The sequence below is a fragment of the Osmerus eperlanus genome, chromosome 14, assembly GCF_963692335.1.
Source record: "Osmerus eperlanus chromosome 14, fOsmEpe2.1, whole genome shotgun sequence".
Classification (NCBI taxonomy): Eukaryota; Metazoa; Chordata; class Actinopteri; order Osmeriformes; family Osmeridae; genus Osmerus; species Osmerus eperlanus.
In genome coordinates, this window is record NC_085031.1 from 16,927,256 (window position 1) to 16,941,115 (window position 13,860).

At 44.0% G+C, this 13,860-nt stretch overlaps 4 protein-coding genes across 4 annotated transcripts in view; all 4 read right to left on the minus strand.

Moving 5' to 3' along the window:
* Positions 1 to 865: 865 nt before the first annotated feature.
* LOC134034390 (polyunsaturated fatty acid lipoxygenase ALOX8-like) lies at positions 866 to 3,641 on the minus strand. Its single transcript, XM_062478943.1, has 4 exons — positions 3,496 to 3,641; positions 1,537 to 1,637; positions 1,225 to 1,395; positions 866 to 1,120 (listed from the first exon to the last, which is right to left on the minus strand). The coding sequence occupies exons 2-4, from the start codon at positions 1,585 to 1,587 to the stop codon at positions 941 to 943; spliced, it is 402 nt and encodes a 133-aa protein (XP_062334927.1). The 5' UTR covers positions 1,588 to 1,637; positions 3,496 to 3,641; the 3' UTR covers positions 866 to 940.
* Positions 3,642 to 4,270: 629 nt separating this feature from the next.
* Positions 4,271 to 7,654, minus strand: hadh (hydroxyacyl-CoA dehydrogenase). The gene is made up of 7 exons (XM_062478911.1): positions 7,466 to 7,654; positions 6,894 to 7,022; positions 6,428 to 6,585; positions 5,993 to 6,209; positions 5,309 to 5,381; positions 5,030 to 5,146; positions 4,271 to 4,863 (listed from the first exon to the last, which is right to left on the minus strand). Exons 1-7 carry the CDS (start codon positions 7,580 to 7,582, stop codon positions 4,745 to 4,747), a joined length of 930 nt encoding a protein of 309 aa, XP_062334895.1. The 5' UTR covers positions 7,583 to 7,654; the 3' UTR covers positions 4,271 to 4,744.
* Positions 7,655 to 7,873: 219 nt separating this feature from the next.
* On the minus strand, positions 7,874 to 11,053 carry LOC134034343 (cytochrome P450 2U1). The gene is made up of 5 exons (XM_062478850.1): positions 10,449 to 11,053; positions 9,411 to 10,055; positions 9,142 to 9,303; positions 8,732 to 8,899; positions 7,874 to 8,572 (listed from the first exon to the last, which is right to left on the minus strand). Exons 1-5 carry the CDS (start codon positions 10,873 to 10,875, stop codon positions 8,391 to 8,393), a joined length of 1,584 nt encoding a protein of 527 aa, XP_062334834.1. The 5' UTR covers positions 10,876 to 11,053; the 3' UTR covers positions 7,874 to 8,390.
* A 374-nt stretch (positions 11,054 to 11,427) lies between these two features.
* Positions 11,428 to 13,860, minus strand: part of sgms2a (sphingomyelin synthase 2a) — a 13,540-nt gene continuing 11,107 nt past the window's right edge. Inside the window, exons 5-7 of the mRNA XM_062478250.1 lie at positions 12,791 to 12,813; positions 12,370 to 12,673; positions 11,428 to 12,334 (exon numbers count right to left, since the gene is read on the minus strand). Of these exons, the coding sequence (XP_062334234.1) occupies positions 12,488 to 12,673; positions 12,791 to 12,813 (209 nt within the window). The 3' untranslated portion in view covers positions 11,428 to 12,334; positions 12,370 to 12,487. The remainder of the gene's footprint in view (positions 12,335 to 12,369; positions 12,674 to 12,790; positions 12,814 to 13,860) is intronic.

The window sequence follows — 13,860 nt, forward strand, 5'->3', positions numbered from 1 at the left end:
ATATAAATTTTACTTCAATATTGTCTTTATATGATATCTGACTGTAAGAGTTTATATTCATATATATACTTGAATGTTTGTACACTTTTGTTCTTGCAATATATATATATTTTTAAAGACATTTAAAAAAAAACATGGCACCCATGTCTTGTCATGTGGTTCCATGACATGAGTTATCGTAGCTTTTAATCCACCAAAAACATATGGTTAAGATAAGATTGTGTATGTGTGTGTATTACAAGTCAAAGTCCAAGGATATTTTAAATGATAACTCACTCTACACATGCAAACAGCAACACTCTACCACACTCACAGGCCTCTATAGACACTCCTACAGACCATTCACGCACCAGAGTCACACCTATGTGGCATGAGGATTAAGTTGTTTATTGACCTGATTTACTTACATTAGAGCCTTTCCTTTACTCTACCTAGCTAATGTAACTGTATGTTCTTGGAGAGATATAATTCAATTTTCCCAATGATATTATTGCTATTCTAGGTTTGTTTTATTTTATATTACAGGGTAATGCATTTTCGGGACATGCCAATGTAGTTAACACGAAAATGTGCTTTGTGCACTTGATAATTGGTAGGAATGACCCGTTACCACTTTTTGAATTATCATCCTATGCTGGATCATATTTACCTCTTTTATTTTAGTGCTGAAGTAAGTAAGAGTATTCTTTTACAATGTGTTCTGGTGAAGTCAGGCTAATCCATCATTTTCAGTCTATGAGGTCAACTGACTCATAGAATCTTTGAAAGTTTCGGACTCTGATGGTTCAGCAAGTGACAGCGACAAACACCAACATTTGTGAAATATGTATTTATTGAGCTGCAAAAAAGGTCTTTATCTCTAATTAAAATGTTATTTGGATAAACATATCAACATTTATGTATATTTATGCAGGATGAGGCCATGGCCCCTGTCTGCTGTCTAAAGGGACACACTGTTCTCCACCAGCTTAGGATCCATGTATGTGTAGGGAACCTTCAGATCGGGGTTCCTGGCCTTGACAGACTCACTGAAGGCCTTCAGCTCTGCTTGGAATCCCTTTATCAGCCTGCAGGGGGCGTCCTCACTGAAGTGCTCATGTGGGTATTCACCAAGAGGGATCTAGCCAGCCAGGACGTGAAGAATATGTTATGGATAATTATCTGTCTCACAAGACCGGTGTCAGTTCACCCGACAGGGACTGGTTGAGTCTTTGTTGAACTTACAAAGTCATTGGACGGCTTGCTGAGTAGAAACATAGTGGCCATGCCATACACCGTGGTCTTGACATCTGCCAAGGTGTGCAGCATGGTGCTCTCAGAACGCTGCCCCTTAGTGGTGGGAGGAGGCAGTTGCAGGGAGATTGGGCTGTTGAGCGGCCAAAAGCCATAGTCGAACTTCAAAGAGGGGAAACAGCTCATTTTTATTACCAGGTTGATGTTAAATACTACAGAGGAAGAACTGACTGGTAGTGACAGTTTGGAATTGCTTTCAATCTTCAGTTCAAACTTCACTTAAAGTTTTACATAGAATCCTACCTGTCCACTGTTGACAGCAGAGTGCTGGATGGAGCCTGTAAAGATCACCATGGTGAGAAATTTGACGAGTTCCGCCAAAGTCTTGAAAGATTCAGGGATTCCTGGAAAGGGAGGAGACATGAGAAGAAAGGCTAAAAACGCTTTAATAGAATGTTATAGAGCCTGAAGGAGACAAACTTTTATGCCTGTTATGTTTTTGTATTCATGTTTTTGTTGTTGAAAATATGTCTATGTGACAACGACAATTAATCATTGCTATGATTCATGTGAGTGTTTCAAGACAATAACAATATATTAATATACATTAGGCAGGGTTGGCAATGATGTTGAGATGCACTTTATGTCATAATTTCTGAAATAAACTTCTGATAGCAATAAATCTAAAGGTTTGATAGTCAAATAAAATAAATCTGATATCTGTGGTTATTACGACACATTACGATAAACACTACCAATCATTTAGTTTGGGTCAAACTTAATGATTGGATGGCATTTGGACCGAATTCAATGATTGGAAGGGGTACTTGTCTGTCTACCTACCTCCCGACAGTAGTCAGGCAGCGCGTTCATGTGTTTTGGGGGACTGGCTTTGTAGGGAAGTGGTGGGATATTTTGGTTTGAATTCTTCAAACTCTTGCCAAAATTCACAAAACCTAGGTTGCCTTTTTCCTAGGTTCACAAAGCTTCCCTACCCTGCCTTTAACTATGGTGCTCTGAACTGTGTTAGGGAATCGGGCTAGTAATCTGAAGGTTGCCAGTTCGATTCCCGGCTGTGCCAAATGACATTGTGTCCTTGAGCAAGGCACTTCACCCTACTTGCCTCGGGGGAATGTGCCTGTACTTACTGTAAGTCGCTCTGGATAAGAGCGTCTGCTAAATGACTAAATGTAATTGGTCAGGACACAACCACAAGCACATGAGTAACTAGTACTAACTGGTCAGGACACAACCACAAGCACATGAGTAACTAGTACTAACTGGTCAGGACACAACCACAAGCACATGAGTAACTAGTACTAACTGGTCAGGACACAACCACAAGCAAATGAGTAACTAGTACTAACTGGTCAGGACACAACCACAAGCACATGAGTAACTAGTACTAACTGGTCAGGACACAACCACAAGCAAATGAGTAACTAGTACTAACTGGTCAGGACACAACCACAAGCACATGAGTAACTAGTACTAACTGGTCAGGACAACCACAAGCACATGAGTAACTAGTACTAACTGGTCAGGACACAACCACAAGCACATGAGTAACTAGTACTAACTGGTCAGGACAACCACAAGCACATGAGTAACTAGTACTAACTGGTCAGGACACAAGCACAAGCACATGAGTAACTCCTCAGGGTATATCCAGGAGGGGAATAGGTTTGTTTTCACATGTGGGTGGGACAGCTTTTTTTAATAACTGAGGATGTGGCCGTTCAATATGATTCTTAATAAAAAGTGGAGGGAACAGATTGTACGTTTTCAGAAAGAGGTTAGATGTTCCATCTACATAGAACACACAGCAACATACCGTACACACCTGTGGATCACATCCCACAGAAACATACACACCTGTGGATCACATCCCACAGCAACATACACACCTGTGGATCACATCCCACAGCAACATACACACCTGTGGATCACATCCTACAGCAACATACACACCTGTGGATCACATCCCACAGCAACATACACACCTGTGGATCACATCCCAGAGCAACATACACACCTGTGGATCATATCTGGGAGTCTGTTGGCTGAGCAGTGAGGGAATCGGGCTAGTAATCCGAAGGTTGCCAGTTTGATTCCCGGTCATGCCAACTGACGTTGTGTCCTTGGGCAAGGCACTTCACCCTACTTGCCTCGGGGGAATGTCCCTGTACTTACTGTAAGTCGCTCTGGATAAGAGCGTCTGCTAAATGACTAAATGTAAATATCCCACAGCAACATACACACCTGTGGATCATATCCCACAGTTTGAGCCCGTCGTCTCTGTAGTAGAAGTTGGGGATGGATTCCAGACCTCGTGCAGCGATGTCCTCCGGCAGACAGAGGGAGCTGTAGGTCAGAGAGGACAGCGAATAAAATATAAAGAAACCATAATTTACAATCTAAAAATACAGACAGTACAAAAAATACAAATAGTACAAAACATACAAATTGCAATGTGTATCTTTTGTACTATCTGTATTTTTAGATTGTAAATTATGGTTACTTTATATTTTATTTTTATTCTAAATCCCTTTAGTATTAGCTAGACTTTGTTCCTTTTGTATAGTTAGACCACATATTTAAGTTTTAAGATTCCTATATGTTTAATGTATGCACATTCCTGCCAAAGTAAATTCCTTGTCTGTGCAAACTAATAATATAATTGTCATTTCCCATACAGCACTGCATGTACTGTTCTGCCAAAGGGCTGTTTCTTAAATTACATTGTCTATGCAGTGCTGAAATATTACTTTATATTTTTGGAATCCAAATGACTTGGTCTGTTAATAAATTAATATACAAACTGTAAACATTTTAATACTGCTTTCCATTTGCTCAATGTAAATTTGTCAACATTGGTGTTAGTGGGAGACAGCACCATCTTGTGGCTTGGTCAGCTTCAACACTGAGAAAAACAACTTTCCAAAACTTACGAAAATGAAAAACATTGAATGCCATAATCTTTCCAACATAATTAGGACATTAAGATCACAGTAGAGGAAAAAGGAAACCAAAGGAAGATATTTGAGCTCTTTATTGAGGAAGGCACTGTGGCGTGTGGTACCAGCATTAGTGTAGTGTTGCTATCAGAGTATTATGCAGTTCCCCCGCCATCACGATCACATGATCACTCCCTGCTTAGTCATTGGCTTGTTTCCCTAAGTTCTCCTCATCCTAATTCTGTTTGGAGATATTCGACATCAAAATGAACACCATATTATGGTCTGTGTGGACAGTACAAGCAGTTGGATCCTCTTCCAATAGTTATAGGAGAGGATTCTGGGTATAACTTTAGTCAGAGAGGTCTCAACACAGCCGACGATCACACCACACAAGCAACGGAGGGGGGCTGACTGACGATCATCCTCTGGTTCAGGATGAGTTTACGATCCACTCGTTTGTTGAGCTTCCACGGACCATTTAAAAGGTGACTCCAAAAATAAACGATTAGCCAGCGAGCAGGCAGCTAGCGACGGACGGCGTAGCTAATTCTCTACTTGTATTTATAGAATCCTTCTCCGGTCTTCTTGCCGAACTTGCCCTCTGCCACCAGCTTGTTGAGCATGGGGCTCTGGCCGAAGAGGGGGTTGCCGGGGTCCATCGCACACCAACCTGAAACCGTCATCATCACAACACAATGTTAAATCCTAGTTAAGTCTTTGGGGGAGCGCTTCCAATCATTTTTTGTGTGGGTGGAAGTATGCCGTCATGCGTGACGATGATGTAATTAGTAATTGAGGAAGTGATTATAGAAACTATTCAGGAAGTGGTTCCTCACCGTCGATGATGAATTTAGCCGTGTCCAGTCCGACGTAGTCCAGCAGCTCAAAGGGTCCCATGGGATAACCTGCCCCCAGCTTCATGGCAATATCAATATCTTCCTTTGATCCGTGGCCTGTGGAAAACAGCCAAACACATGAGCCAATAGATCAATTTATCCGTCCAATCAAGGCTATCCCTCCTCTTTTTTGACGCCACGTAATCTCTCAGAAGACGGGATCCAGTGAGATGAGTTTGGGATCACGGACGCTCTTTCTCCAGGTGTGTCCCTACGTACCTCTCTCATGTAGCCTGATGGCCTCCATCATGTAAGGAACCAGCAGGCGATTCACGATGAAGCCAGGAGTGTCCTGGAGAACACACACCCGACCATGTTTACATGCACAAAAGATTACGTTTTTAGCCCTTATTCCGAAAAAGACCAAATGTATACATCTCAGAAGAATGCTCCTAAAACTGAAATAAGTTTGGCATATCCCCGTCTTAATCGGAAAGTGCTGAGTCCAGAATATCCAAACGGAATATGCTGTTTACATGACCCGATAAAGGATGTATGGATTGTTAAAATTCAGAATATTGTCATATTCTGAAAAACTGTGGATTATTTGCGTGCATGTAAACGTACTTGAGGTTAGTCTGCAGCTGCTACAATAGACAGCATAACGTCATATTATACCCTTAAACCATCATACATCAATGAAGGTAGGAGGGATTAAATGGTACAAATCAAACCCTGTCCTGCTGTTATTTACATTACATTTACATTTAGTCATTTAGCAGACGCTCTTATCCAGAGCGACTTACAGTAAGTACAGGGACATTCTCCCCGAGGCAAGTAGGGTGAAGTGCCTTGCCCAAAGACACAACGTCATTTCGCACGGCCGGGAATCGAACCAACAACCTTCTGATTAATAGCCCGACTCCCTAACCGCTCAGCCACCTGTTATCCGGATCGTCCTACCTTGCAGGAGACGGGCGTCTTCCCCAGAGCTTTGCTGAAGTTCAGCAGGGAGTCGAAGCTCTCCTGGCTGGTGGCCGAGGTGGCAACGACCTCCACCAGCCTCATCATGGGGACCGGGTTGAAGAAGTGGAGGCCCCCGAAGCGGTCCAGTCTGGAGGTGGAGCTGGCGATGTCTGTGATGGGCAGCGAGGAGGTGTTGCTGGCGAAGATGGTGTGTCTGGTGCAGAGGAGACAGTGTACGGCGTTAGGATGTTTTTTTTTCTTTTTGTACTTTTCCATGCTGTATTGGACAGATTTTATGTGAAGGGTGACAGGAAAGAGAGAGAGAAAAAGACAGAGAAAAGACATGCCGCAAAGTGCCCAGGCCGGACGCGAACCCAGGTCCTCAGCATTCATGGCATTGTTAAGGTAGTTTCTCCAGGCTCCACCACTCACTCTGGAGCTACTTTGTCCAGGCCAGCGAACAGCCCCTGCTTGACCTTCAGGTTCTCCACGATGGCCTCTAGAACCAGGTCGGTTCCCTGGACCACCGCAGCGGCGTCCGTTGACGTGGAAACGTTCTGCATCACCTTCTGAATGAACTCTGCACCTGCCTGGAGCAGAAGACTATGAATACACCACCACACCATTTCAAAATAGGACATATTTTAAAAGGCTGAAGGATTTCTAAAATATATATTTTTAATAAGTGTAAATGCAGTTATTAGTTCCTACATTTGCTTGTTCCCAATACAAAACATTAAACATTGGTTCCTCATATAGGCTACTTGAGAATGATTGAGTACAGCCAATGTATATTCAATATTTGGCTGAATTTATCATGTATCAAATCACTCATGGCGGGCAAAATCTGAATATTTTACAAAACGGGTGGCTAGAAAGTTGTTCTTGACCAGCATACCTCAGGTTTGTCAGCAAACTTCTTCTTCACCACCCTTTTGAGACTACCCTCGATGCCTTTGGCAGCTTTCTGTAGGATGTCCTCTGACGTATCCACCAGCACCACCGAATGGCCGGTGGACGCAGCGACCTGTCGTTAAGGAAAGAACTGGTGTTCACAAGTCGACGAGCACTGAATTGTATCCGTCAGCTGGTTGGTTGGAGCAAGCACTGTATGCCGTTTCAATGCCAATAGCTGATTCTCGGATATTACTTCAGCAAACGGCTCGTGTTGGCTAGATATTGCTAGCTATCTCGGTTTGCAAGTGTGCTATTTATGCCACAGAGCCATACATACGCACAAAAATACTTCGCAACACCCTTTAGTAGTACTTGGACAACTTGCTTAAGTGACACCTGCGTTGCAAACATTTTTATGCTGTATAACTGCCCAGCGAAAACGTATAACGCTTGTTTAGCCCTGGCATTGCTAACTTTATGCAGCATTTCCTTGCATGCTAGCTGGAGTAGCTTAGCATGATACTACGCATACCTTGCATTAATCATAGACTACACTCGTAAGTCCAAACATACCTGTGCGATTCCTGCGCCCATCTGTCCACCGCCGATGATCGTAACATGCTTGATCACGACATTTCTCACTGCTGAGGACGAAAGTCCCCTGGTTATCTGGTGTGTGAAGAAAGACATTGTTGAACCGAAGACTGCCTTGTCCCTTCACAGTCAAGCTCAGCAATGACTGAGTCGCACCGTGGAAAGTAGGAAGAAGGTCATAGCAGGCTATGGTCATGTGATCATACTGACTATTCCATGACCTTTAACACAGATTCGATATAGATGGATGTTTCACAGGGGTTACTTAGGTACAAAGTCCGGTCAGACATTTATTGTTTGATTTCTATACGTCTATAATCCATGATACTTTATGCGTGAATGCATGTTGGCCTATTTACGGTGTGAAAATTACATAATCGCATTGAATACTACAATGATAAATCATTTATTCAGTTACACATCTTAAAAAGTCATGTTTAAAAGAAGTGCATTGTTTTTTAATATAAGAGCATCTACAAAATTACACAAAATGCCCCTTTTTAATTAATACTATCTTTGGGTAAGCAGCAAATGCTGAATTAGTCTGAAAAATATTACATATAATACATTAAGAACACTTTTTAGGAGCAAGTTGGTGTAAAATTAAAACAGAATCTTATTAGCAGCTTCAGTCAATTATGTCGACCAACACTGATTGGTGGAGCTCCCTGATTGGTCGAGCTCCCCGATTGGTGGAGCTCCCCGATTGGTCGAGCTCCCCGATTGAGTCGCTGTTTACCAGCAACTCATCCTGGAGTCCTGGCTACCCAGATCACGCGGGATTTTGACTGGACAGTCCCACGGGAAGTGTAGCATGGTATTCCACATAATAACACGCTCACACTCACACACATTCAGTATGCATTCGATGACAACCCAAGCATTTCCTGTCACTAGGCAGCCGCTAGTGTCTGGGGGCGACACACACGGTGTAGGGGCCGGGGGCCAGGGTGAGGCCGAAGCGGCCGTCCAGGGAGGGGGGGGGCTTCCCTGGGGGGAGACTGAAGCGGAAGGCCTGGAGGAGGCTGGTGATCATCAGGAACAGCTCCATCTTAGCCAGCTGCTCCCCCATACACACTCTGCGGCCTGAGCACACACACACAGACACACGCTCATCACTAGGAATGTAACAACCACCCTACTTGCACAGTATAACATACAACATCACCAATCGATCTGTGCCAGATCCCCCCCCCACCCCCCCGAAACACTCCCACCAGTAGCATTCCAAATGGAACCCTCTACCTATTCCAAAGGGCATGAAGTGTTCTGTTCTGTGTAGCCTCCCCTGGTCATCCAGGAAGCGTCCGGGGTTGAAGAGGTCAGGCTGGTCCCAGACCGCAGGGTCCCTGTGCACCGACCACAGGTTGGGGACGATCACCGTCCCCTTGGGGATGGTGTAACCTCGGAACTCTGAGAGGAAGAGGAGAAAAAGAGAGAAGGGAAGTGATTGGGTCACTTCAGAATCTTCTTTGTCCTTTCACTTTGAATCTCTCCTTTGGACCAAACTGACTAAGTAGTGGAAGGTAAGAAGGAAGAGAGGAAGACAAGGATGGAGACAATCAAGAGAAAGTAAAAATATATAGAGAAGTAGAAATAAAGACAGTGAACCACAACACCCTCCCAAGATGGCGGCCATGGGCCAGCCTCCTCACCTGTGGTGTGGGAGGCCATGTGTGGGATGGCCAGCGGGACCACCACAGTCATCCTCTGCACCTCCATGATGGTGGCCTCCGTGTAGGGCAGCCTGCCCCTGTCGCTCAGGGACGGAGGCCTGCCTGGACCCAGCACCTGGTCCATCTCTGCCTGCACCCGCTCTGGCTCACAGGGAGAGAGAGGCAGGAGGGGAGAGCTGCCGTTCAACATCAACAAACTTACTCTCATCAGCACCTCCAGCACCCTCCTGTGAAGGAGCTAGGCTCACCTTGAACTTCCGGGTACAGCACCATATAGAGCAGGATCCACAATATGGAGTTGGTGGTGGTGTCTGTGCCTGCTATGAACAGGTCCCCTATGATATAGAAAAGATAGTCCTCAGAGAAGCTAGTCTCTCTCTCTCCAGAAGACTCCTGGGCTTGTATCTCCACCAAGTACATGTCTATCAAATCCCGTGGGTTGGCAGGGTCTAGTGTCTCCTTGTGCCTGACGATGATGTTCTTGAGAAACGCGGTTATGTCGCTTTCCACTCGCCGTAGTTCTCTGAACACGCCGAATGGGAAGTGGTAAAGAAAAGGGAAGACGTTGATGAGAACGGCGGCACTGTTGACGCTGATCTCGAGCCCTCGCGCCATCAGGTCCAGAAGCATCCGGAACTCCTGGTCCTCGTGGTGAAAGCGCTGCCCGAGGCTAACCGAACAGATAACGTTCGACACGGCGTTGCTGATCATCGGGGTTAAGTCCACGCCCTCGTATCCGTCGTTAAGGCGGAGAAGTTCAGATTTGACCATGGCGAGACCTTGCAGGATGCTGGGCTCCAAACTCAGCGTGCCGAAGCCGAAGCTCCGGAGCTTGGTGTGGCAGAACTTCCGCTGTTGTCGCCACACTGGCCCGTAAGGTGCGAAAACTATCCCTGAGGAGAAAAACAGGAACGTCTCTTTCGTAGGTGTTTACAACTGCACTGTTATGATCAGGGGCGCCGGCAGGAATTTTGGGCCCCATGAAAAAAATAAAAATAAGTTTATAATTTATATTAGTTTTTCTATTTTTTGGGGCCCCTGTCAGACAGGGCACCTTGGAATTGTCCTAACTTTTCCCCCCTACACGGCGCCCCTGGTTATGATACCTTTGCACACGCACTGTAACACTTCTAAACAGTTAGCTAGCTACCTTTCCAAGCCACTACCTAGTCTATAAACGCTGACGCCTCAAACGCACCTCTCCAAAAAGGAGCTAAATATCAGGATATTCAAGTTGACTGCTTTCCTGCGCACGGCTGGTGAGTGGAAAAGGTCATATAGCTTACCTTTGCGCTTGGTCATTATAGATATGGCGGGGATATCCGGTCTGTCGGAGAACACATCGGCATGGTTGGAGAGAGCATCCCTGACGACATCATAACCGTTCAGCACGACCACGAGCTGACTACCGACAAAAATACTGTACATGTTCCCATACACTTTGGCTTGCTCCATGAAGCCAACCTGCGGAGACATTATTGTTTTCTTGGGGACGTTTACATCATGTTTGCCTGCGAATCTCTTCGACACGAATGAAGGTATCAGAAAGCCACCAAGGTTGCCCACTATCGGCCATGGTTTTGGACCGGGTGGGATATTTGAATAATCCTGGCGTTTGTGAAATGCGTAGACACAGTACACGGCAACAAAGACAGTCAAGGCCAAAATGATGTGCGATAACAGCGACGTACGCTGTAGATCTTCCACAAGCATGGTGTTTGTCTGCTTCAGTGAGGACAGCTAAACCTGCTGTCGCTTTAGAAGAGAAGTCTGATTTTATTCACGATAAAATTATCCACATTTTCACTGCAAGAGATAAAGTTATACCCAGCAGTCATGTTCTTCCTTGTTTGTTGTTAAACTTCAGACGCTGCGTAAGTAGACCTAGCTCTCTATTGGTCGGTGCAAATAATCGTTCTCTTATTGGTGTGCCGCCTTGATGACGAGAACAAAAAAGGTTGACCCAAACAAGGAACTTATATTGACTTCGCTATCGAAGCGTCCCCTAGTGTCTGTTACCAAAAAAGCATCAGTGTCGCCTCTTGTGCTTTTATACTCTTTGACCCAAATGTGAGCCTCCAGTGTATTCACCAATCAAATCTCCCGAAGAGCAATGGCTGGGCTTGGACGGTGAATCGATAAATATAGGGTTTTTTTCACTCTACAGTATAAAATCTCACACAATTTGATTATACAATTCATTATAATAATAAAAGGTAACTTACTACTATGTTGTAAAATGCAATGTAATGGAGATGAAAAAGGTTGACGTAGGACGGTTTATTACAGCCAAACGTTGTTAAAAACATTACAAAAATGCCAAGAACAAAGCCTAAACTATATTTAAAAAAAGGAAAAACATTAACATAAAAAATGATATAAAAACAATTATGATAACTAACATTGTCAACTAACTTACTTGTTAACATGTAACACTATATTTCTAAGGCACCTGTTTGAAAATATCAAAACAATGACTACAAAATAGTCAGGAAGTCGCTAACAACTAGGATATCAGCTTCGTCTTTGACTCCGAGATGTATTTGGTCATAAGATGTACACAACATTCTCGTTTTTAATGGTGATGCTGCTTTAGGTTTTGCATGTAGGCCTACACGGAACTCGGTACCAACGCTTGGCATAACGTCTGAAAGTCAAAACATTTTGTAAGAGTACCATTTTTCACAAGTATAAAAATACACATTGAAGCAACAAAAGGCCAACTTTTCTTCATATGTTAATGTAGGAATGGTATTCGATAAATAATTGTCACTTGGACCTAATATTTTAGTAATTTTTAAAATAATATCAAATACTAGCCTATCTTCTCCAATACCACAATTTCTTCACAAACTTGTAATACAAATGAATAATATTCTTTGTCGCATAGTCACTATCATGAACAGAGGCAGATATGGTGTCTTGTTCAACGTGGTCGACCGTCATTTTTGGTCTCCGTAAAAAAACACTGACTAAATAATATGTTGTAGTAGGTTGAAGCAACACTGACGGTGAATACCTGGAGAGATCTGTGTGGTCAACCTACCAGGATGATATCACGGGGCTCAAAAACACTGTCAAACACTTAGGGCTCGCTTGATTTATGTCTACCCAGTACAATGACTTCAAAGGAACAGCAGCCCCACACGCATCAACTCAGGAGCAAAACAAACTCACTCTTCCTTCCGAAAAAAAAAACCCAAACACCATTTACAAACTATATACCCAACAAGATGTATTTAGACCAGCCGATCTCACAGGGCTCGCGTCCGACTGAACAGGCCAACGTGTCGTGACCACAGGGGGGGGTGTTTGGTTTGACACATCACTCCTCCCGGGTGCTCTGCACCATGGAGTACTTCTTGCAGGGGTTCTTGAGGCAGGCGGGCGGCCAGGAGACGGGCCAGCTGTAGGAACACGGAACCTGCGTCTGGACGTTACGCTCAAAGAAGTTGAACACGGGGTTCCACCAGGTGTGGGTGAGGTAGTTGTTGGGAGAGCACCTGAGGGCCTGGGTCAAAGGTCAAAGTTAGTGAAGTTACTTACACACACACTACACAGAATCAAGGGCCTCCTGCATGTGATTTTAAATAATTAAATAACATTGTTGATCATAAATTAATTTCACTTGGCTCAAGTTTGGTTCCAAAGCTTTAATTGAAGGCGTATAAACCCCAAAAGACAAAGAGAGAGTGGTTGAAATTGTGTACATTTCAGTCTTTAAGTGACTAAAACTATATACGGGCTAGATTGTGTGTCTACTACACATTCAACCAGCAGACAGAGAGGTAGAACTTTTATAGCTTATTTCAAACCAGATCAAACAGACCATCAATGTAATCATTATCAAATAATAGACCAGTATCAAATAATCATTCTCTTTATCAACCGAACATGAACAAACTACACCTAGAGGTGTTTTAACAACTCTGACATAAAGGTCACATATATTCTAGCTCTCAGTCTGACGCAATCAGCCAGGCTCTCTCTCCTCTCCCTCTCCCTCTCTCTCTCTCTCTCTCTCCCTTTCCCTCTCCCTCTCCCTCTCTCTCTGTCTCTCTCTGTCTGTGAGTGTGATGTGTGTGGGTGTGTGTGTGGATGATCAGGTCAGAACAGAGCGCAGCAAGAGTTCTGTCAGCTGCTCTGCAGGGGTATTTATCATCCATTCCAGACCTAAGCTAATAGATGAGAGAGAGGGACATAGACCAAGAGTCAGAGAGAGAGAGAGGAGAGCTAGGGAGTCAGAGAGAGATAGAGGGAGAAGCGAGAGAGAGCAAGAGAGAGGGAGAAGCGAGAGAGCGAGGGACTAAACAGGAAGAAAAAAGATGAACAGGGAGAGGATGCTGTATAAACACTCGGTAGTGAGGTTTATAAGAGTTTGCTCACAACGCACTTCACACACATAAGACATGCTTTACAGTTTTTTTCATACCATGCTGCTCGATTGTGTAACTCACACTATGCAGTACATTTTATTTCGCTTAACGTTTTTGAAAGGCCTGACCAGGGACTGGGGATGCAAATTAGCATATTGGCTAGAAACCTTTTATGCAACACATCTACAACATATTGTAATTTATGTATGTAATAATGTGCGCTGCATTGTCCTTGACAAATAAACAAATAAATACATTTAAAAATGCCATTTTCGGAACATGGGGCTCAGCTGTTGCTGACAGTAAATTCAGACCACTGTAT

Excerpts from the sequence above, each read along its gene's own strand:
- LOC134034390 (XM_062478943.1), bottom strand. The coding sequence starts at position 1,587 with ATGGTGATCTTTACAGGCTCCATCCAGCACTCTGCTGTCAACAGTGGA. Across the intron at positions 1,396-1,536 it reads CTGCTGTCAACAGTGGACAG|TTCGACTATGGCTTTTGGCC; the intron begins GTAGGATTCTAT and ends CCCTCTTTGAAG. Across the intron at positions 1,121-1,224 it reads GCAAGCCGTCCAATGACTTT|ATCCCTCTTGGTGAATACCC; the intron begins GTAAGTTCAACA and ends CTGGCTGGCTAG.
- hadh (XM_062478911.1), bottom strand. The coding sequence starts at position 7,582 with ATGTCTTTCTTCACACACCAGATAACCAGGGGACTTTCGTCCTCAGCA. Across the intron at positions 6,210-6,427 it reads CTGGACAAAGTAGCTCCAGA|ACACACCATCTTCGCCAGCA; the intron begins GTGAGTGGTGGA and ends CCTCTGCACCAG. Across the intron at positions 5,382-5,992 it reads AGACGCCCGTCTCCTGCAAG|GACACTCCTGGCTTCATCGT; the intron begins GTAGGACGATCC and ends TGTGTTCTCCAG.
- LOC134034343 (XM_062478850.1), bottom strand. The coding sequence starts at position 10,875 with ATGCTTGTGGAAGATCTACAGCGTACGTCGCTGTTATCGCACATCATT. Across the intron at positions 9,304-9,410 it reads GCTGTACCCGGAAGTTCAAG|AGCGGGTGCAGGCAGAGATG; the intron begins GTGAGCCTAGCT and ends CCTGTGAGCCAG. Across the intron at positions 8,900-9,141 it reads CATGGCCTCCCACACCACAG|AGTTCCGAGGTTACACCATC; the intron begins GTGAGGAGGCTG and ends TCTTCCTCTCAG.